Below are 25,379 nucleotides of genomic sequence, written 5' to 3'. Positions count from 1 at the left end.
CTCAAATTCAATTTATTTTCCGTGTAAATTTCATAGTACATACATAACCATAGGCAGATAAAAGTGCCAGCAACCAAAAAAAAAGTTTCTGCGCTGAAAAAAAAAAACGTGGGCGAAAAAGTCTGCCTTAACATTCTGGTCCCGCTTCGGATTCCACGATGCCATCAAGTGGTATCTCTGGTCGTAATCAGTCCTTCACTGACCATAATTAGAATGCTAGCGTGTTATGGGCAACAACAACTCAACCTGTTAGAAATTGAAAGGACATAAGTACTCGTTCATTCAACTTTCGACCTATAACCCATGTTGAACTTGCAAAACCTACAATCAAATCTGAGATTTCTCAACGGCAATCGGGTGAAAGAGACAAATTTAGCCGTCTAGCTCCATAGACTCCCATTCATTTTGCACTCATGGTCGATCGCCCCCAGTGGAACTCTGGTGGAACTACAACCAAACTTCGGTACAATAGGACTTAATAGGGAGTGGCCAGGCTCTCCGTAGACGGGCTCTGGCGGCATGCTTGTAGTAATGAGAAAAAATGTAATTTTGACATGAACATTTTATCGTTCTCGATAAAGATCATTTTATTGTTCTTGTGCATGTAAGAATAATAAGCGACTCAACTTAAACCAAAGTGCTGTAAGGACAGGAAAGCAAAAACTAATCACAATTCAGTATGCAAATATCACAACAACATCATCGCCATTGGATGGATTTAGAATTGTAGACATTTTGAAAGTTTATAAGTCAATAGATTAGGCTTCCTCTATAAAATAGAGGCTGATCAGTCTGTTCTGCAGTTTAAGCTAAATTAATGGCAGAAAATGAAATAAAAATAGACACTGAGTTAAATAAAACAAGAAAACAACTCCTGTTACAATAAAGACTTTTTCTTGGGTTCATCCATGTTGCCCTTAAGTATTGCACTGCTGTGACAGCAACTTAATATTGCGCAAACTCCTACATTTCATTCGAAACAACGTCAATATGTTTCATAATGATAATGAGTGCCTGAAGGGGACATGGGAACTGAGAAAGAATAGTTGACATTTGTCAAAACCTTTTTTTTTTCTTTTTTTTTAGTAGTGATTAATAGATTGCCCTGAAGCTAAATATCACTTGAGTGGTTTGCACAAGTCAGAAAATACCTGTGCGATTCTCTGAAGTATTTCATCTGAGTAAATGTTCCATAATCCATAAACAGCTTTGTCAATTAATATTGCACTTTTTCTGCTCTTATATCATTAAATTGTGTAATTTGAATTATATTGGTGGTCACTAAACACTATAATGAGCATGACATAAAGCTTAAAGATGTATCTATCTGCTATGTGATAACTAAATGTAACCTTTGAATAAAAGTGATTATATTTAAATGTAAAGCAACTAAGTAAATAGCAATGGTTTATAGATCATCCAGAGCTCATCCGGTTGACTTGAAGTTCATTTAAATGTGATGAGGTAGTCTGGATAAGCCTGGCAGTCATGGAAAACCACAAACATGGAAGGATTTTGGATGTTATCCACCACGCTGTCATAATTGTGGTCAGGTGCGAGGCGAACAGGGGGCGTCTTCATGCCCGCCTGACCCTGAGCGTAATGACCCGTAAGCACACGAGCCACAAACATGAGCTGAGTCCCGTCTGCTGCAGGAACCGCGTAGGTAGGATTGGCAGAATAGCTGGCGTTCACAGCAAAGTACGTCCCATGACCATAGACAGTGGCTGAGAACAAATAAAAAGTCAGTTAAAAATCAGTTGACCGATTAGTCTTCAAATTGAACAACCAAAGAGATCCTCAGCTGATTAGTTGGCTAGATTATTAAACTATAAAGAGGAAGTTCATCAAATAAAATAAACATAATGTTCACCCAAAAATAACAATTCTGTCATGACTTGCTGTTCAATTAATAAAATCCTAAATTTGGGTTTGTTCCTCCCACAGTTATTGCATGACTTCAGAAGAATATAAGTGAGTCATATGGATTATGGTGCTTTTTGTCATTTCTGTCAGGACCACTATCGTCATATATGATTGACAATTAGCATACAATTTGGATTGGCGGTATGGTTCCGTTCTGGGCGAGAACTCCCTGCGCATCCATGCAGCCTAGCATGGATAAGAGCAGGGAGAGCAGCAATAACCCCCCTTGGGGTAAACAGAACAGAACCAACATGAATGTATTGCAGATATCCTTAATTCAAGATTTTAAAGTACGACATAATTCGAGAATTTATTCTGATTCGAAGGGAATCAGAATGCCAAATCCTGACTGATGAGAGGAGGAGCTGGGGATGGAGGAGGGTAATTCGCTCCTGAGAAACGCGATAGTTGCGGATAATACTGAAGCAGCTTATATATGTATACGGTGATAGGCGTCGTATTCCTATAGGTAGATGTGGATCAGCTGATAGTCAGCTGATGCGAGCTTGACTAACGTGACCTGCCAGAACTAACGCTACGCTTGATTTTTTGACCTTGACAGTCTTAACTTTTTTGGAAAAGAGCTGCAATTCTTCAACAAGAACACAATAAATAAATAAATATATAAGTAAAATATTTAAATAAAATACTGGTCTCAGGTTGTTGCTCACATGGACAACTAATCAGTATTACAGACAGAACACCAGTACTATCTGCAAGTTTTTATTTTTGCAGAGACAAGTATTGTGTAAAGCGTCTTGTCAGTGAGTTCGCCTCACTCTCGTCACGTGATAAATGAAATCTGACTCCTGCTGCTGGACTGTGCTGCGCTTCTTCAAATTTCATTTGAAAATGAAAATTATTTTTATAATTTGACCTTGATATATAAAAAAGTAAAACATATTATATCCATATTGTGTTCATATATCGCCCCCCCAGGTCAACTGGGAAGCTTTGTAGAGGAGCTGGATGTGCTGCTGTCCTCTTTCCCTGAGGATGGCACCCCATTTGTAGTCTTTGGTGATTTCAACATTCATCTAGAGAAGCCGTATGCAACAGACTTCATCTCTCTCCTAGCCTCATTCGATCTCAAACGGCTCATCACCACAGGTACTCACAAATCAGGCAACCAACTGAACCTGGTTTACACACGCACAGACATCACATTTACATCACATTTACATCACACTTACATCACATTTACATCACATTTACATCACAGACAACATTTTGGTGAAACCTCTAAAAGTTTCAGATCATTTCCTCATTACTTTCAATCTACAACTTCCTACCCGTGCACCACCAACCCCCCTACCCCTTTCAGACGAAACCTGCGCTCACTTTCTCCCTCCCATCTTTCTTCTGCCGTGTCATCTTCTCTTCCCTCACCCTCACAATTCTCATCTCTGGATGTGAATACCGCAACGGACACCTTATGCTCCATTTTAACTTATTTTCTAGACAATATCTGCCCTCTCTCCTCCAGGCCAGCACGCACTACTCCCTCTAACCCCTGGCTATCTGAGGTTCTTCATGAACACCGGACCGAACTCAGGGCAGCGGAGAGGAAATGGCGCAAATCAAAAGACACATCTGACCTGAGTATTTATCAATCTCTCCTCTCTTCCTTTTCTGTTGATGTTCATGCTGCAAAATCTTCTTATTTCCACAACAAGATCAACAGTGCCTCCAACACAAACACTTTTCAAGACATTCAACTCTCTCCTCTGTCCACCTCCACCACCACCCATCTCCTCTTTAACGGCCGATGATTTTGCTAACTTCTTCACCAACAAAACAACAACTATCAGCAGTCAGTTCTCAGCTCCACATACACAGGAACCCGTACCAACCTCTCCCACAGACAATAACCTTCTCTCCACTAACCGAGGAAGAAGTTATAAACTTCTCCTCTCCAGTCATCCTACCACTTGCCCTCTAGACCCTATCCCCTCACACCTTCTACAAGCCATCTCTCCCACACTTCTTCCAGCACTCACACACATCATCAACTCATCCCTCCATACTGGCACTTTCCCCACTGCATTCAAGCAGGCTCGGGTAACTCCACTGCTTAAAAAAACAACATTAAACACATCACTTGTAGAGAATTACAGACCTGTCTCTCTCCTACCATTCATTGCGAAAACACTTGATGAGCTGCTTTCAACCAAGTAACATCCTTCTTGTCTCTGAACAACCAGCTGGATGTCAACCAATCCGGCTTCAAGAAAGGGCATTCAACTGAGACTGCATTATTGTCGGTCACAGAAGCCCTACGGATCGCAAACGCTGCTTCCAAATCTTCAGTTCTCATTCTCCTGGATCTGTCTGCTGCCTTCAACACTTGGCATCACAGGTACTCCTCTCCACTGGTTTATCCAAAGCACATCAACTGACCACAGAGGTTCCTCAGGGTTCAGTTCTTGGACCCGTCCTCTTCTCCGTCTACACCACATCACTGGGACACATCATACAGGCATGTGGTTTCTCTTACCATTGCTATGCTGATGGCACACAGCTCTTCCTCTCATTTCAACCAGATGACCCCACAGTAGCTGCACGGATCTCAAGCTGTCTGGTGGACATCTCGGAATGGATGAAGGAACATCACCTGCAGCTCAACCTGGCAAAGACTGAGCTTCTCGTCCTCCCTGCCAATCCGTCGCTACAGCACGATTTCACTATCCAGCTAGATTCATCATCAATCACCCCATCAAGGTCGGTCAGAAATCTTCAAGAAATATTTGATGAGCAGCTGACCTTCACAGACCAAATTACAAAGACAGCTCGATCATGCAGGTTTGCACTGCACAACATCAGGAAGATCAGGTCTTTCCAAACTGAGCATGCAACACAACTTCTCGTTCAGGTTCTGGTTATTTCTAGGCTTAATTACTGCAATGCTCTTCTGGCTGGACTTCCATCATGTGCAACTAAACCTCTACAAATTATTCAGAACACTGCAGCTCGTCTTGTCTTCAACGAGCCAAAAAGGGCCCCCGTCACTCCTCTGTTCATCTCTCTGCACTGGCTACCACTTGTTGCTCGCATCAAGTTCAAGGCATTGATGCTTGCTTACAAAACTACCACAGGCTCAGCTCCCTCCTACTTTCACTCGCTCCTACGAGTCTACATCCCTACCAGAAGCCTTCGATCGGTCAACGAGCGACGGCTCGTGGTTCCATCACAGAAAGCCACAAAATCACTTTCCAGAACATTCTCATTCACGGTCGCTGGCGGAATGCTCTCCCCACCCTCATCCGGAATGCAGAATTCCTGACAACATTCAAAAGACAACTGAAAACTCATCTCTTCCGTGAGCACTTAACCTCATAAAAAAATAAAATAAAAAATAAAATAATCCTTTTCCTTTAATCCTCCCTTGTCTGGCATATGCTACTCTGAGCAATGCCTGAACTTTGTATTTTGAGCACTTCTTGCGTTGTTTTTGTCTCTTCATGATGACTCGCTTATTTTAGTCCTAATTTTTAAGTCTCTTTGGACAAAGGCATCTGCTAAATGACTAAATTTAATGTAAATGTAAAACAGACAAAATAAAAAGACAAAATAAAAGTCCTGCTTAGTACACTTATTGGCCAAACAGGAAATCGTACATCCTTAAAAAATGGTGATTTATAATTTCCATTTTTGGATGCTTATGTCCAGGATGCAGTGAATATGACAGAGCACCCTGTGCGTCAGTGCTGTCAAAATAAAAGTCCCAGTTATCACTCTTATCGGCTAAACAGAAAAACCTATGTAATTAAAAAATGCCAAATATCAGCCTTGGTGATAAAAATCATCGCAAACAAATACTGACACAATTCCGGATTTTGGGTCAACTATTTATTTAAATTAATGAACCTTAAAAAAAAAACAATTACCATTTTGCCCAGCAAAACTGCGATTAAAGTTTGTCTTCATGATGGATGAGCAGGACGCCTCTGATGTGCCGTGATAAAGGATCTTCTCTCCTGCTCCGACAGGGAGACCGTTTCTGTTCTCCAGCTCTTTTTTACGTCCCTCATATAACCGCCGAAGATTCATGTTCTGGATGCGCTCGATCTATTGAAACACATTTGCACACAAACAACCATGAACAAATATATTTGATGGACATTACATTCATATCTCTTGTTCTTCAATCTTCATAGAAGCACTGTGAGGACTATACTGCCATACAAAATCAAAACATGGTACATTATAGACAAACACTTTCAAAAGGTTTTAAATAAAACAAAATGTATATATAGATGATGATGATGTTTAGTCCAGTAATCTAGCCTTGTTGAAGACACTCTAACCCAGAAATACAAGTTTTGGCATGTTAAGATATGATTTTGTTTAGACTTAATGTGGTTCTTTAAAAGGTTGTTATGTCGTTCAGGATGGTTTTTGTTAAAGCACACTTTGGTGTTGAGTGTCAAACCTTGAGCACTGTTTTTGGAACGGTCTTCTTGAAGTCTGCCTTCACGATCTGGTACTCCGTAGATTGCTGATCTAAAGCAATCACCTTTAACGGGTCACTGTGACTCATGTTGTCCCAGTTAATGGGCAAAGAGAAATCTGAAATGCAAAATATTGAGGGTTTTGATTCAGTTTGATTATTTTCAAGGATGTTTAATGTCATACTATAGATGTCAATCAGTGGTTTTAATCTGAGTTCATATTTTCATATTTCATGAAAGCGTCCTCACCTGAAAGGTTCTCCAGTCGTTTGAGAGACGTCACCTGTCCTGAATCACATGCTGTGGCCTCCATCTTACTCAAATCCACAGTCCATTTCACACCCTGTGCATCCATAATTCCATCTTTCACATCTCCTCTCTCAAGCTTATAATTCACCTCTACGGGCACCTTCTGCCAAACGCCCCGTGGTCCCAGAATGCACCATGTGACTTGAGTGAAGAGGGATGCCTGGTCCTTCTCTCTTACCTTAGAGTTTGAGAGAAAAATTTGCACATTTATTTATTTTGTAAATTTGTAAAGCCATGGTTTTAAGTTAGTAAGTTTATTAATATGTGACTTTTATATGCATATCATGCTCAGGTGATTTGCTCAAACTTACATTTAAATGATATATGCACTATATTTAATTATATTGTATGCAACTTATATGCATTATATGCTTAGGTGATTGTCTATAGTGCTAATTTAATTTTAAAGGGTAACTAAACCCTAAACCAACTTTTTTTTAGTTAATGATCTGTAAGAATGGGGCTTTATTAGTGCTGTTCATTGATTCAAGTAGTTTTTTTTGACATTTGTGTTTAAAGTGTTTTAATTTTACAAAATATGGTGTAAAAAACGTCTGAGTGCTGCCATCTTCAGGTTGAACAGTGGCTACTGCAGTTGAATTTTCCTATTGGAAGTTGTGGTACCCTCTGACGTCAGATACGTCACAGATGCACGCCCCCTCTCCACTGGGCTCTGCCTACTTTTCCAGCATTTTTCAAATATTGCCAGTGGGTGGAGTCAGGCTCTGACCAGGGGTTTAGTTACCCTTTAATGTTGTCTTTCTCACCTGTCTGCGAAGTGCATCTTGTATCAGTCTAACCACCTCATTCACACCATCCTTCAGCCCTTTCACTTCCCATCCTCCAGAGCTGCTCTGTTCCAGCTGCAGGTGTAGTGAATCGACTTTAGAGAGCAGCTGGTTCATCTCATCCTGAGTGAGACGTTCAATCTCCTCTGCGTGGAAAGTATGTTTGGAGCACTGGCTCTCATACGCCCGCAGAAGTTCTCTGCAGGCGTCAGACACTTCATTATCTGTGTGACCAATCACTAGATATGATGCTGTGTTCTCTGTGACTGGCAAAGCTCTGACTAGAGAACTCAAGTCAAGAGAGTGTTGTAAAGAAAATGATTGTGATCTGCGTGACATAGTTGATCCACTGCGCCCTCTGGAGGTTACATTTGTTGGTACAAGTGGTGCAGGAGCTGAAAAAGGTGAAAGTGCAATATTGTCAATATAGTGATGAAGGAATGACGTATTTTGGTAGGCCAAAACTAGGAAACGAGTTAGCATTTTAGCACTTTCCATATTTAATTCAATTCAAACTTCCAGGGAATGTTTTTAAATAAAGTCTGAAGAGTTGTCAGAAGCTTGATGATGGTCATGTTGAGGTCGTGTGACTGTGGTGTAGTGCGTTTATAGTCTAGCAATTGTATTTAGGCCTCAAAATCCATTAAAAGTAGTGTTCATTTGTGAAGATTATCATGATGAATGAAACGTTTAATAAATGTTTGTTGGTCACAGAGCTTATTTTCTGAAATAATCCAAAAGCCAATGGAAAAATCCTATTTGCTTTTTGACGAGGAAACCAGGGTGATGCTAATGTCTGTGTTGACTTACAAAAATATGAGTGTCTCACTGTAAAAGCATTAACAAAAACTAAAATATATTTATTTAAATGCATAACATGGACATATAAACTGTTATTGCCTCTGCATGGCACAGATTTATCCTCACCTGTCAACTGTGTATTACCACCAAAGATTTGCTGCGCCATCGCTTTAAACTCCAGGAAAACATTAATCTTCAGCAGAATGATCCGAATAGTTCGGAGATATTGAAGATTAGCTCCTTGAACACCGTCCTTTACTCCCTCTAGAATAGACTTGGCCACCACTTTTGGATCCAAACCTCCTTGTCCTGCAAGTATTTTTTTTCCAGCAAATCATACACCAAACTGACTTAAAAGACAAATGGTTTATTATTTTGCATTATAAGTAAAAATGAAGCTACTGACCAGCACAGATAGCAGGAATGGCCACAGACTGGTAGCGGCCATGTTCACATTGAACCACTATTTCTTTCGCCAAGGTCTTGATAACACTGGCGTCCCTCTCTCCACAAACATGCATGATTGTCTTACATGGGAATCCTCCTGGCGGCGTCGTAAAGATCTGTCCACTCGCTACCTGAGCTGGAGAACATATATAAGGGGTAGGGTTAGATGACATGTTGCATATCATTGCTGCCTTTTACATCTAAAGATACATCTATCTTTCATCCAAAGAGAAATCACATTTTGCACACCACACACAAACACACGGATAAACACACACTGATCAGCCAAAACATGACAATTCACGGGTAGAGCGATTGTTTGATCATCTCCTAACAAGGCCACATATTAAAGGGATAGTTCACCCAAAAATGAAAATTCTGTCATAATTTACTCACCCTCAAGTTGTTCCAAACCTGTATGAATTTCTTTTTTCTGCTGAACACAAAAGAAGATATTTTGAAAAATGTTGGTAACCAAACAGTTGATGGACCCCATTGACTTCCATAGTAGGAAAAAAAAATACTATGGAAGTCAATGGGGTCCATCAACTGTTTGGTTACAGACATTTTTCAAAATATCTTCTTTTGTGTTCAGCAGAAAAAAGAAATTCATACAGGTTTGGAACAACTTGAGGGTGAGTAAATTATGACAGAATTTTCATTTTTGGGTGAACTATCCCTTTAAGGTCTGAGTAGATTATATTAGTAAGCAAACAGTTATCGTAATCAATGTGTGAATGCAGGAGAAATAGGCAGGAATAAAGATCTGAGTAACTTTGACAAGGGCCAAATTGTTATGGAAAGGCATATATATATGTATTGCATATTTAGGGGCCCAGCACCTATTGCAATCGTTAGTGTTCTTCTTGTTCTTGTTCTTCTTTTTCTTCTTCTGCTCTTGAGTCTATGGCAGCCCAAAGAACTGTTTGTGGGAAAGTTGTGAAATTTGGCACACAGATAGAGGACAGTCTGATCTGTCCTCATAGCCAGTTTGAAGTCTAACTCAAAACCTCCAGTGCCACGGACTGTCCAAAGATGCTCTCATGTTCACCCTCCTGCCGTCTGGTAAACGATACAGGACACTGTATGCCCACACAACAAGACTCAAAAACAGTTTCTACCACACAGCAGTAGCACTATTGAACACCCCACTCTTTACATGGACCTAGAGATCGTAAACATTTCCTCACATATTGCCTCTTAGTGACATCTTTTACTGTGCAGTATTTTATTTTATTGTGTAATGTCCTATTTATCGCAGTGCAATACGACAACTAAACTATTTTAGCACTTGTCACTTTCTGTTTTATTACACATATTTTAATGTTTACATTTATGAACATTTGTTTTATTGTATTGTGTTATATAGAGTATTGGCATCTGGAGGTTGTTCCACCAGAGTTTCATTGTACATGAATTTCACACAACATCAATTTGGTAGCAGTACCACCTTTTGATCAAAAGTGATAAGAAATTCAATCATTTTACATGTGATTGTATTTGTGAATTTGACTAAAATAATCTAAAAACGTTTTATTTTTTAAGTATATTTTTTTTTATAATTTTTATTTTAGAGAATATATTTCATTTATAATCTAGGCTAGGGTTCTTTAATGTATTTACATTTTATATAGATATATATAACTTGGCCAACATTTTTTTTACACATTTGGTTGTCGCAATTATGCCACTGACTGTACATCAAACCATCTAAATTGGCCAATTTATTCTTTAAATATGTCAGCGGAGCTTTTAAAACAATCTGAAGGTCTAAAATGTCACCATTTCTTCACTTCTGCACTTCTAATTGTTTTTGCAAACAGGTTTGGTTAAGGGTATGCAGTTTCTCCTGCTTTACTAGAATCACACCGTCTCCAATGAAGGCATGAACTTCTGTTTTATGTGGGTTAGAAGATTTTTTATTTAATTAAATTTTTTTGCGAGAAATTGGCTTCCACAGTAAACAAATGTGGATATTATCTACCGATACTATAAAACTTTTTGATAAAAAATACTTCAGATATTTACACACAAAGGCCTTTTAAACTGCATTCAAACATACAGTATTTGAAAACTCTTTTAATAAAATAATAAATCAAAAGCTTAAAAGACTGTGGTTTATTTTCTTACCTCCTGTCAGTTGACCCTGGACATGAGGTCCTGCTTTGGTGAGGATGTCTTTACACACTCCTGTGACAGATTAGGTCAAAAGTAAACACTATCTTATGGTTGAAATAGTTGAATTTGATATCAAGAATCCTTTGGTTATTTAGAAATCTGAATCATGAATACCACTTGTCTGGAAGTCCTTAAAGTCAGTGGTGTTCACGATGGCATCAGTAGTCTCATTGGTGATGTCACCAAACACAAGATGGAGTTCAATCCTATCTACTGGCATGATGATCTCATCAAGGTCAGAGGTCAGTGAGTGAAACAGAGCTGTGGTGACAGTGAAAGACATGCAGATGAAGAAACCATTTAGACTTTTTGCAGATTTGTTGAGTGAACTTATTTTTCTTTGCTCTTATATTTTCTAATAAATTATTGTTGATAAGTGGAGAGAAGGGCATAATAGCATGGATCAATGAATGCAATACATAATTCTTGAATCTCTTGCCTTGTCCTGTGTTGTCCACCATTTTTGCACTCAGATCCGCACAGACTGTCTGGAACATCTGCAAAATATTTCCAAAATAGGTTTAGGAATAAACATCGCTGCAATACACTTAATTGCATAGAGGGCTTATAATATGTAGATTGCTTACTTCCTCAGAATGAGCGTAATTAGGCATTATGGCGATACAAATGGTCTGCAGGCAACCAGTGGATCGAGATAAAAATTCACAGATTTCATGAGTAAGAATATTAACGGCATCTTTGACCAGTATCGACAGCACTATGCCAGGTCCTATTACTGGCAGTGCAACTGAACCCCAAGAATTCTGCTCACATAGCGCAAACACTCGGCCAAGTCCGCAGCGAAGTGCCTGTAACAAAATATATAATATTGATGGCAAAACTACTAAATCTTTTCTGTAAATCTCATCCATTCAATCATCCGTTCAGTCAAAACACATCTTAACCCTATTTAAATGTCTTACTACTTCTTACTTTTTCGCTGTTGTGGTTTTTTCCTTTGGGCACACATTCTACGAAGAAAACCTTTGAGCATCCCAACGCTGGTGTGGCATCCACCTCCAGCACGTCTCCAGGCGTAAGTGTGCGCTTTCCCTTGGCATTGTTGAAGTTAGTCTGAAGCTGCTGTCCTGCTTTTTTCAACAAGGATGATCCAATCAAGGTTGAGGTCATGTTTGTTTTTATCATTGGAGCAACAAACACATCGGCCTGTATTAATGACACAAATCATAAAAAATTTGTAGTGCTGTTGAGAGGTATAACAAAGAATTACTGGTCTATTTTACTCGTTAAAGAGATACTTCACGAAAAAATGTAAAATTCATTAATTCACTCACTCTCATGCCATCCCATATAAGAGTATAAGTCCTTTAGATGAACACAAATTAATATTTTTAGAAAATTATCTATCTGTGCGAGTCTGCATGTGTCTCCTAAGATCTCCTAAGCTGATGCTTGAGAACCACACAAAAAGAAAATGACGGTAATCCATTTGACTCCAGTTGATGACTCAATGTCTTCTGAAGCAGAACTATATGTGTTTACTGGGCCTAAAATTAAAAGAATTAAAGAATTAAATATGATGGAAGAATAAAAAAAAAATTGGGTTAGCCTTACCTGTTGTTGCTCAAGACTACCAACCACAACTTTAATGTTTATCTCATTGTCATAATCCAGAGAGTATTGGGCAGATGCAGCAGCTGGCAAGCTCAGAAAAGGCATACTGTTCATGTATATGGGCACGTTACCACTTTTACGCCCATCATCGATGGGTAGTATGCAAACCATATAAGAAGTTTTCACTAATTTCAAAGTCTCTGTACCATCACTTTGAAAGAATTTTTGAACTCCAGGTCCTTTCACCTCAAATCGTTTAGTGACAAGACTCAGAAGAAATGACTCAAGGATGTCCTTCAAACTCTCAACTTCGTAACGAGGTCCTGTGAGGTGGACGCATGGGGAAGGCAACCTCGTTGACTTTATTTCCACACTGCTCTTCTTTACACCGGCCATCGACAAGATCTCAGGGAAGTGGTCTGCCATTTCTGGCTTGGGAAGAGGCAGGGAGTCATGATGTTTCTGATGGTTTCTTTTGTATTCTAGCACAATGTCCTTCAGCCTATTAACTTCAGTAGTGTAGCCCACCAGTTGCACTTTGGGGTCAAAACTTGATTCATCCAGGTATTTAAGCTCCACTTTGACACCGCCACGATTGGCCTGCTTCACAGCTTCACTCAAATCCTCATTCAGCATATTAAACGCAGATGATTTCTGAGTGTTTTCCAGGCGCACAGTCTCCAAACACAGGTCTCTCTGCACGGCAGCAGCCGCCTCATCTAGCGCTCCATCGGACAAACTCAACAAAAGGAGATCTGAACCTAATGTCTCGAGCATAACTGGGCTGCGGAGGCTCTTCTGAAATCGGTTTTGGAAGTGCTGTATACCACCACTTGATTCCAAGAAGGTCACAAGAGGACGATGTGATGGGATCCTCTTCTCTTTGATTTCTTTTGCTAAGTTTAAAAGCTCCTTTTTGCCTGCTTGGACCTCTTTTTCAGGACCCTTCAAAAGGAGAATGCCCGTTTTTTCCTGAGCAATCTGAAGTGCAGGCAAATTAGACTTTATGTACGACTCAAACTGTTCTTTGATGAGGGTGAATTGCTTCTCAGACACATAACACTCTTCTTGAATCTGCTGTTGATCATGCAAGCCACTTACAAATTTTAAAATCTTCTCCACTTGTTTTCGCTCTCCAACCACGACGGCTAAACACGTCTCTTCTTCACAATAGATTTGTAAGCCTTCACCAGAGAGGCAAAGGTGTTGTTCCAGAATTTCAGATTTGTCCCTATCAACCTCAAAGTAGATATTATAACGTGACTTTAAAGTCTCGAACACTTGGTCGACCCCAAATTCCCAATTCTTCAGGGACATGTCCTCAGCTGCTGGATCCCTCCTCACCACCACCTCTTCAGAGTCAATGTGGATCTCAAAGGTGCTGTAGAGCGCAGACAGAAGTTTCTCCAAGTCTGAATTCGGCTTTTTACATTCGCTGAGGTAGCGTAATAGATAAAAGTCCAGTTTAAAAACCTTCTCCATAATTTTATCACTTGCACATTTCTAAAAAAAAAAAAAAAGAACAAATGATAAAGACATGCATTCATTGATTGTACAGAATGCTTCATAATGAAGATGCAAGGCAAGGAAGTATCACTTCCCATTAGTAATGGAAAGTCAGATTCATTTCCGCAAACTGGTTCTTGCGGGCAGTTTTAATGAACCGGTTAAAAAAACGGTTTGTGTACACAATCACGCAATGACATCATGTACAACCAATGAGGTAAAACACAGATATTTAAAGCATGTAAAGTGAATAAACTAGTCTTAATCAACTCACCTTTTTACATATACCACGAAAAACCATAAAAAAACTTTTATTTTGCCCCCCTCATACAAGTCAACTGCTTGGTTCACTTCACAGTAAAATCTCCAGTGTTGAAATCCTGATGTTAAGGACTTTTAGAGTAAAGAGTTAATTTTCTGGTGTTGAATTTCAAGGGATTAACACTGCTAGTGTAAACTGCACCCTCTGGGTGGTGAAAATATGTGGAGTTAAATTAATAACACCGAGAGAGTGTAATTAGTTACATCCGGGACATTTACTCGCTGGGCGCGACCAAACTAGCTGAAACTTTTTTCAAAGACGCCATTTTCTTTGACTCGCGGCTGACTCCAGCTCCTTTTTCGCCAGCTCCTTAAAAAATGTTGGATGGTTGTTAACCCCTCCCCCTCGGTGCTTTTGGCCGTATTTCTTAAAGGAACAGTTGTATGTGAATTACAAGCCTGTGGATCGGGCAGCATTTTTCATTTAACAGTGAAAATAAATAGCCTACTCCTGAAAAGATTATCTTGTCTGCCTCTATAAATGGTGTAAGCTATGTGGTAAATAATTATTTTGTAATTACTAAATGTTTGTTTTTTTAAAGTATGGAGAAACGTGACATTATGTTTCCAACTGAGATTTAATATAATGTAATTTCTGTTCTTTATTAGAAGTTATCCATTACTCCAGTCTAACATATGCATACATATACATATACATACACATACATACATATACATACATATACACACATACACACACACACACACATACAGATATACATATACTGTATATACACACATATATAGACATATACACATATATACACATACACATATACACATATACACATGTATACATATATATATATATATATATATATATATATATATATATATATATATATATATATATATATATATATATATATATATATACATACATACACACACACACACACACACACACACACACACACACACACACACACACACACACACACACATATATATATATATATATATATATATATATATATATATATTTATATATATGTGTGTGTGTGTGTGTATACTGGACAAAGCATACTGGAGGTGCCATTACTTTAGTATTTCACAAGTTCTCAAAAAAACAGGAACGTAGAGGCATAGATTAATTCATTCTTAAATGAAATCTTGCATTACAACATATTCTGATGTGTTATTATTGAAATATGGTACCCAGAATATGCCCCACCATTGCAACTTTATGTGCCGATGCAGCATACTGGAGGTGTCATTACTTTATTATTTCACAAGTTCTCAAAAAAACAAGCACGTAGAGGTATAGATAATTCCATTCTTAAACGAAATCTTGTATTACAACATTTTCTGATGTGTTATTATTGAAATATGGTACCCAGAATATGCCCCACCATTGCAACTTTATGTGCCGATGCAGCATACTGGCGGTGTCATTACTTTAGTGTTTCACAAGTTCTCAAAAAAACAAGCATGTAGAGGTATAGATAATTCCATTCTTAAATGAAATCTTGCATTATAACATTTTCTGATGTGTTATTATTGAAATATGGTACCCAGAACATTCCTCCCCATGCAACTTTATGTGCCGACAAAGCATACTGGCGGTGTCATTACTTTAGTATTTCACAAGTTCTCAAAAAAACGGGAACGTAGAGGTATAGATAATTTCATTATAAAACGAAATCTTGCATTACAACATTTTCTGATGTGTTATTATTGAAATATGGTACCCAGAATATGCCTCTCCATGCAACTTTGTGTGCCGACGAAGCATACTGGAGGTGTCATTACTTTAGTATTTCACAAGTTCTCAAAAAAACAAGCACGTAGAGGTATAGATAATTTCATTCTTAAACTAAATTTTGCATTACAACATTTTCTGATGTGTTGTTATTGAAATATGGTACCCAGAATATGCCTCTCCATGCAACTTTGTGTGCCGATGAAGCACACTGGAGGTGTCATTACTTTAGTGTTTCACAAATTCTCAAAAAAAACAAGCACGTAGAGGTTTAGATAATTTCATTCTTAAACGAATTCTTGCATTACAACATTTTCTGATGTGTTATTGTTGAAATATGGTACCCAGAAAATGCCTCTCCATGCAACTTTATATGTCGATGCAGCATACTGGAGGTGTCATTACTTTAGTATTTCTCATGTTCTCAAAAAAACAAGCATGTAGAGGTATAAATAATTTCATTCTTAAACAAAATCTTGCATTACAACATTTTCTGATGTGTTATTATTGAAATATGGTGCCCAGAATAAGCCCCACCATTGCAACTTTGTGTGCCGACGAAGCATACTGGAGGTGTCATTACTTTAGTGTTTCACAAGTTCTCAAAAAAACAAGCATGTAGAGGTATAGATAATTTCATTCTTAAACAAAATCTTGCATTACAACATTTTCTGATGTGTTATTATTGAAATATGGTACCCAGAACATGCCCCACCATTGCAACTTTATGTGCCGACAAAGCATACTGGAGGTGTCATTACTTTATTATTTCACAAGTTCTCAAAAAAACAAGCACATAGAGGTTTAGATAATTCCATTCTTAAACGAAATATTGCATTACAACATTTTCTGATGTGTTATTATTGAAATATGGTACCCAGAATATGCCTCTCCATGCAACTTTGTGTGCCGACGAAGCACACTGGAGGTGTCATTACTTTAGTGTTTCACAAGTTCTCAATAAAACAAGCATGTAGAGGTATAGATCATTTCATTCTTAAACAAAATCTTGCATTACAACATTTTCTGATGTGTTATTATTGAAATATGGTACCCAGAACATGCCCCACCATTGCAACTTTATGTGCCGACAAAGCATACTGCAGGTGTCATTACTTTAGTATTTCTCAAGTTCTCAAAAAAACAAGCACGTAGAGGTATAAATTTCATTCTTAAATGAATTCTTGCATTACAACATTTTCTGATGTGTTATTATTGAAATATGGTACCCAGAATATGCCCCACCATTGCAACTTTATGTGCCGATGCAGCATACTGGAGGTGTCATTACTTTATTATTTCACAAGTTCTCAAAAAAACAAGCACATAGAGGTATAGATAATTCCATTCTTAAACGAAATCTTGCATTACAACATTTTCTGATGTGTTATTATTGAAATATGGTACCCAGAACATGCCCCACCATTGCAACTTTATGTGCCGACAAAGCATACTGGAGGTGTCATTACTTTAGTATTTCACAAGTTCTCAAAAAAACAAGCACGTAGAGGTATAGATAATTTCATTCTTAAACGAAATCTTGCATTACAACATTTTCTGATGTTTTATTGTTGAAATATGGTGCCCAGAATATGCCTCTCTATGCAACTTTGTGTGCCGACAAAGCATACTGGAGGTGTCATTACTTTAGTATTTCACAAGTTCTGAAAAAAACAAGCACGTAGAGGTATAGATCATTTCATTCTTAAACGAAATTTTGCATTACAACATTTTCTGATGTGTTATTATTGAAATATGGTACCCAGAATATGCCTCACCATGCAACTTTATGTGCCGATGCAGCATACTGGAGGTGTCATTACTTTAGTATTTCACAAGTTCTCAAAAAAATCAGGAACGTAGAGGCATAGATGAATTCATTCTTAAATGAAATCTTGCATTACAACATTTTCTGATGTTTTATTATTGAAATATGGTGCCCAGAATATGCCCCACCATTGCAACTTTATGTGCCGATGCAGCATACTGGAGGTGTCATTACTTTAGTATTTCACAAGTTCTCAAAAAAAAGGGAACGTAGAGGTATAGATAATTTCATTCTTAAATGAAATCTTGCATTACAACATTTTCTGATGTGTTATTGTTGAAATATGGTGCCCAGAATATGCCTCTTCATGCAACTTTGTGTGCCGACAAAGCATAGAGAAATGCGTATGATTAGGCTACATCGTTTTATTTTATTTTGAATGGTTCTGTTTAAAAGTAAAGATTTCTGTAAATAATAGATATATTTCAGTTTTGTTTAGGTCTGTGAGGCTAGTAGGCTACCTTATACGCTGAGTTTCGGTTCATGGATGACAGCTTAGCTCCAGTTCAGGTTCATGGATGACAGCTTAGCTCCAGTTCACTCCGGCGCCTCCATGTCGTGATTATCTATTTTCTGATATACATTTTATTTAGGCTATTAAATCTAGGTAATTGGTTGATGAAAAAATTGATTAAAATGAAGATACAATTAATACAAAACAAAATTCGTTTAGAAAGGCTTTGTGCTTTCTGTTTGAGGTCTCTGTAAGTTTTAAAGTCTTTTAGTGCCGCATTCAGAGCACTTTTGTCCGTAATGGAGAACGGTCACGTAACATTGTTTTTTTCCTCATAAATGCAAACACAGAAAATAAAAGACAAAAGACATTTTTTTAAAAGACAAACCATACATTTTGGATTTTTTTTTTATGGATTTAGGCTATAGCGTTTTCGAAAAAGAAATTACGGATTTATAGCGTTTTGAAAAGAAAAGAAATTACTTTGAATTGATCATCAACGATATTGTTGTTTGATTTAATAATCATTGTTCAACATGTTCAGACTGAGGCAAAAAACAACAACATTTTAACAGGATAAGTTAATAAAATAAATAAATAAATAAAGCACTTTAATTGGAATGATTTTAGTGTCTGTGATTTATCGCGGGCACGGGTCGGGTAATGGGTCAACACTAAAGTAATGACACCTCCAGTATGCTGCATCGGCACATAAAGTTGCATAGAGAGGAATTTTCTGGGTACCATATTTCAACAATAACACATCAGAAAATGTTGTAATGCAATAATTGGTTTAAGAATGAAATAATCTATACCTCTACATGCTTGTTTTTTTGAGAACTTGAAAAATACTAAAGTAATGACACCTCCAGTATGCTTCATCGGCACATAAAGTTGCATGGAGAGGCATATTCTGGGTACCATATTTCAATAATAACACATCAGAAAATGTTGTAATGCAAGATTTTGTTTAAGAATGAAATTATCTATACATCTACATGCTTGTTTTTTTGAGAACTTGTGAAACACTAAAGTAATGACACCTCCAGTGTGCTTCGTCGGCACACAAAGTTGCATGGAGAGGCATATTCTGGGTACCATATTTCAATAATAACACATCAGAAAATGTTGTAATGCAAGATTTTGTTTAAGAATGAAATTATCTATACATCTAAATGCTTGTTTTTTTGAGAACTTGTGAAACACTAAAGTAATGACACCTCCAGTATGCTTCATCGGCACATAAAGTTGCATGGAGAGGCATATTCTGGGTACCATATTTCAATAATAACACATCAGAAAATGTTGTAATGCAAGATTTTGTTTAAGAATGAAATGATCTATACATCTACATGCTTGTTTTTTTGAGAACTTGTGAAACACTAAAGTAATGACACCTCCAGTGTGCTTCGTCGGCACACAAAGTTGCATGGAGAGGCATATTCTGGGTACCATATTTCAATAACAACACATCAGAAAATGTCGTAATGCAAAAAAAAAAAATTAAGAATGAAATTATCTATACCTCTACGTGCTTGTTTTTTTGAGAACTTGTGAAACACAAAAGTAATGACACCTCCAGTATGCTTCGTCGGCACACAAAGTTGCATGGAGAGGCATATTCTGGGTACCATATTTCAATAATTACACATCAGAAAATGTTGTAATGCAAGATTTCATTTAAGAATGAATTCATCTATAGCTTTACGTTCCTGTTTTTTTGAGTACTTATTAAATACTAAAGTAATGACACCTCCAGTATGCTTCGTCGGCACACAAAGTTGCATGGAGAGGCATATTCTGGGTACCATATTTCAATAATAACACATCAGAAAATGTTGTAATGCAAGATTTCATTTAAGAATGAATTCATCTATACCTCTACGTTCCTGTTTTTTTGAGAACTTGTGAAATACTACAGTAATGACACCTCCAGTATGCTTCGTCAGCACACAAAGTTGCATGGAGAGGCATATTCTGGGTACCATATTTCAATAATAACACATCAGAAAATGTTGTAATGCAAAATTTCGTTTAAGAATGAAATTATCTATACCTCTACGTGCTTGTTTTTTTGAGAACTTGTGAAATACTAAAGTAATGACACCTCCAGTATGCTTTGTCGGCACAGAAAGTTGCATGGAGAGGCATGTTCTGGGTACCATATTTCAACAATAAAACATCAGAAAATGTTGTAATGCAAGATTTCGTTTAAGAATGAATTCATCTATGCCTCTACGTTCCTGTTTTTTTGAGAACTTGTGAAATACTAAAGTAATGACACCTGCAGTATGCTTTGTCGGCACATAAAGTTGCAATGGTGGGGCATGTTCTGGGTACCATATTTCAATAATAACACATCAGAAAATGTTGTAATGCAAGACTTTGTTTAAGAATGAAATGATCTATACCTCTACATGCTTGTTTTTTTGGGAACTTGTGAAACACTAAAGTAATGACACCTCCAGTGTGCTTCGTCGGCACACAAAGTTGCATGGAGAGGCATATTCTGGGTACCATATTTCAATAACAACACATCAGAAAATGTCGTCATGCAAAATTTCTTTTAAGAATGAAATTATCTATACCTCTACGTGCTTGTTTTTTTGAGAACTTGTGAAATACTAAAGTAATGACACCTCCAGTATGCTTCATCGGCACACAAAGTTGCATGGAGAGGCATATTCTGGGTACCATATTTCAATAATAACACATCAGAAAATTTTGTAATGCAAGATTTCATTTAAGAATGAATTCATCTATACCTCTACGTTCCTGTTTTTTTTGAGAACTTGTGAAATACTAAAGTAATGACACCTCCAGTATGCTTCGTCGGCACACAAAGTTGAATGGAGAGGCATATTCTGGGTACCATATTTCAATAATAACACATCAGAAAATTTTGTAATGCAAGATTTCATTTAAGAATGAATTCATCTATACCTCTACGTTCCTGTTTTTTTTGAGAACTTGTGAAATACTAAAGTAATGACACCTCCAGTATGCTTTGTCGGCACACAAAGTTGCATAGAGAGGCATATTCTGGGCACCATATTTCAACAATAAAACATCAGAAAATGTTGTAATGCAAGATTTCGTTTAAGAATGAATTCATCTATGCCTCTACGTTCCTGTTTTTTTGAGAACTTGTGAAATACTAAAGTAATGACACCTGCAGTATGCTTTGTCGGCACATAAAGTTGCAATGGTGGGGCATGTTCTGGGTACCATATTTCAACAATAAAACATCAGAAAATGTTGTAATGCAAGATTTCATTTAAGAATGAAATTATCTATACCTCTACGTTCCCTTTTTTTTGAGAACTTGTGAAATACTAAAGTAATGACACCTCCAGTATGCTGCATCGGCACATAAAGTTGCAATGGTGGGGCTTATTCTGGGCACCATATTTCAATAATAACACATCAGAAAATGTTGTAATGCAAGAATTCGTTTAAGAATGAAATTGTTTATACCTCTACATGCTTGTTTTTTTGAGAACTTGTGAAACACTAAAGTAATGACACCGCCAGTATGCTTCGTCGGCACAAAGTTGCATGGGGAGGAATGTTCTGGGTACCATATTTCAATAATAACACATCAGAAAATGTTGTAATGCAAGATTTCGTTTAAGAATGGAATTATCTATACCTCTACGTGCTTGTTTTTTTTTTGAGAACTTGTGAAATAATAAAGTAATGACACCTCCAGTATGCTGCATGGGCACATAAAGTTGCAATGGTGGGGCATATTCTGGGTACCATATTTCAATAATAACACATCAGAAAATGTTGTAATGCAAGATTTCATTTAAGAATGAATTAATCTATGCCTCTACGTTCCTGTTTTTTGTAGAACTTGTGAAATACTAAAGTAATGGCACCTCCAGTATGCTTTGTCCAGTATACACACACACACACACACACACACACACACACACACACACACACACACACACACACACACACACACACACACACACACACACACACACATATATATATGTGTGTGTGTGTGTGTGTGTGTGTATATATATATATGTATATGTATATATTTATATATGTGTATATGTGTGTATGTGTATATATGTGTATATGTGTATATATGTGTATGTGTATATATGTGTATATGTCTATATATGTGTGTATATGTGTATATACAGTATATGTATATCTGTATGTGTGTGTATGTGTGTATATGTGTGTATATGTATGTATATGTATGTATGTGTATGTATGTGTATGTGTATGTGTATGTATATGTATGTATGTATGTATGTATGTATATGTATATGTATATGTATGCATATGTTAGACTGGAGTAATGGATAACTTCTAATAAAGAACAGAAATTGCATTATATTAAATCTCAGTTGGAAACATAATGTCACGTTTCTCCATACTTTAAATGTATTGTATGATTATGACATATAATATTATGCATACATGTAATAAAGTATAAGATAAAATACCATATAAAGGTTAAAATAAATTTAAAGAGGCAACTATGGGCCTTTAATTTGACATTTTTATGAAGTAGTGACAGCACAGAACATGAAGAATATGAAAATCTTCGGGAAATAGCGGTCCACGACAGGCCTAAACCAGCCAAGGTACCAGCACAAAAACACACTCAGCAAAATTATTGTTTTGACAAAATAACAGAAAATATCAAGATGTCATTTTTTACAATATACAATATATATAATGTCAATATTACACACTACTAGTCCCAGGCCAACCTTGTTGTCAAGCTTAGCAGGTGATTTCCTAGAACTCAGTGGCGGTTCTAGGGAGGGGGGGCCAGTGCCCCCGTGTCAACAAGTTTGGCCCCCCCTCTGGCCCCCCTAAATTTGGAATCGTAAAATCACACCAAACAACTGCGCATTTATTCAGTTGCGGCGCCTTCATCTATAGGCTACACTGCAGCACGACGTATATTCACATCAAATGTTAAAGCAGAGGAACGTGACACTGCAGTTCACAAAAGTTCATTATTTGCATGTGCTTTAAAGCCTTGCCGGTTAAACGTCATTCGCTGCTGATGCGCTGTTCAAACATGCGCTTTACTGAGCGCGTAGGCTACACTCGACGCGTACATGCACTAAAAGCCTATTACTGGACTAAGTTATCTTTTGAGTCTTATATTGCGCTAATACTGTCAAATACAGACATTGTTTACATAAACAAAGTTGGTTATGTCTAAAGTGAAAGCAAACAGAGAAAATTAATTCAAATCTGATTGTCATATGCGTGTATATTAGACGCGTAGCGTGCAGTTCTGAGACAGTAGCCCTAATAATAAACATGCTGCCGCTTGTCCTTAAAGAGATAGTTCACCCAAAACCAAACAGTTGCTGGTCCCCATTGACTTCCATACATAGTAGGAAAAAAAAATACTATGGAAGTCACAGGGGTACATCAACTGTTTGGTTACTCACATTCTTTCAAATTACGTTTATTTTCAACAGAAGAAAGACACTTATTCGGGTTTAAAACAACTTAAGAGAGTAAATATGACTTTTTTGGGGGAGAACTATCCCTTTAATGTTAATAAAACAACAAAACACACAGAGGAAATCATTCACTGCTCTTGACTGAGAACTTTAAGTCTGTTGTGTTTTATTTTCATATTTGTTCATTTAATTACTTTCTCATACTGTTAAATACACCTATAGCTGAAAAAATAAAGCAGTTTATTTCATTTGTATATTAAGTTGTGTATGTGTAATATGTATTTCTGTTCTTAATTTTTAATAACAAAGAAAATAATGACAAAGATTTTTATCTTCGCCTTTGGCCTAAATGTCTGCCATTCTTTTTTATTTTGTTACCTATAAGGCTTTGATTTTAAAATAGGGAAATTAGTTTGGCTGTAATGTTCAGTCACTTGCAAAATAGTAAAACCAACATGAAAAAAGAATTGTGATAAAATCGTGATTTTCCTGAAAAAAAAAAAAATCGTGATATGATATTATTGCCTTATTGCCATATCAATATTTTATATAACAGAAATTGTTTTATTAGCTTAGCTAATATAATTTATTAGCTTTTTCTAGAGATTGCAGTCATGCATGACATGGTGAAAAATGACTTGAAATAATACTGAAAATAGGTTAAGATGAATGTTAAAGGTGTGCCCCCTAAAAGCACAAGTGGCCCCTGCCTGGCCCCCTCAGTTACTGTGGTCTAGAACCGCCACTGCTAGAACTACTCAATGTATTTATAGTAACTACGCAGAAGGTTGGTGTCTCTGGGCAAACAGGTTTGACTACATTGTATTAGCAGAAAACAATGTAGAGCGGGCATATAAATCTAAGCTAAATATCTGTTTGTTTTATGACTGTGCCACTTACCTGATTAGCAGATGCTTTAGGCTGTTTGCTGCTTTCAGCAATATTGTCACAGCTTAATGAAACACGGAGCTCTTCTCGTCCATGTATATTGATGGCATGATCCTCTCGAGCTAGCACTCTTTCCTGGGCTTTGAATACAAATGCATGTTGATGAGTATAAAGAGCTAAAGAACTGTAATAATTAGAAATGGAATATTATTATTACAGTTGTTTTGACAAGGTTATAAAAGTACAGCACTGATTGAAACAAGGTGTAAAAACTGCAGTAGCAAAAAACACTTACCTAGTTTGTTCATAAAACTTATCTTGTAGGTGTTGTCACCCACTTTGCAGATCTCACACTGTCCTCCTCCTGATCTTCTCTTGATGCTAAAGTATGTGTGTATTTGTTTAACTTCCACATCAGAGAGATTATTCGCCTCAAAAAACACAGTGTGCTGGTAGTTCTCCATCTTTAATCTGTTGTTGTGTTGGGCTTTGACATGAATATAGGTGCTCTGACATACTTTCACTTTTGCTTGCTTCGGCTCATTTTACAGACTGTGGTTTCCCTTGCCACTCCTCCAGCTTCCTCTAGATGCTGGTATGTGGCACAAAAACATATATCTCTACCATGACCATTATTTACTTTTTTTTTTCTTTTTTTTTCTAATAATCCAATTACTGTAAATATATTTATAAAAAAAAAATGGTGTTATTTGCGTTACATATAGGATTTTAGTTACCCACAACAGACT

The 25,379-nt window shown here is 37.2% G+C and overlaps 1 protein-coding gene across 2 annotated transcripts; it reads right to left on the bottom strand.

Moving 5' to 3' along the window:
- LOC309484368 (protein mono-ADP-ribosyltransferase PARP14-like) lies at window positions 1–25,168 on the bottom strand. 2 transcript variants are annotated; one of them, XM_082150598.1, is made up of 15 exons: window positions 24,926–25,167; window positions 24,643–24,770; window positions 12,476–13,978; window positions 11,834–12,067; window positions 11,488–11,709; window positions 11,340–11,397; window positions 11,015–11,161; window positions 10,853–10,912; window positions 8,682–8,858; window positions 8,402–8,584; window positions 7,454–7,869; window positions 6,627–6,864; window positions 6,359–6,495; window positions 5,814–5,994; window positions 1–1,727 (listed from the first exon to the last, which is right to left on the bottom strand). In XM_082150598.1, exons 1-15 carry the CDS (start codon window positions 25,092–25,094, stop codon window positions 1,447–1,449), a joined length of 4,134 nt encoding a protein of 1,377 aa, XP_082006724.1. In that variant the 5' UTR covers window positions 25,095–25,167; the 3' UTR covers window positions 1–1,446. The 2 variants fall into 2 exon arrangements, with proteins under 2 accessions (XP_082006724.1, XP_082006725.1); XM_082150599.1 differs by lacking the exon at window positions 1–1,727 and adding an exon at window positions 5,506–5,633 and having other exon boundaries at window positions 24,926–25,168.
- Window positions 25,169–25,379: the final 211 nt, after the last annotated feature.

Source organism: Leuciscus leuciscus (assembly GCF_965113295.1).
Source record: "Leuciscus leuciscus genome assembly, chromosome: 2".
NCBI lineage: Eukaryota > Metazoa > Chordata > Actinopteri > Cypriniformes > Leuciscidae > Leuciscus > Leuciscus leuciscus.
The sequence above is the reverse complement of the archived record's forward strand: the minus strand, read 5'-3'. Positions and strand labels throughout refer to the sequence as shown.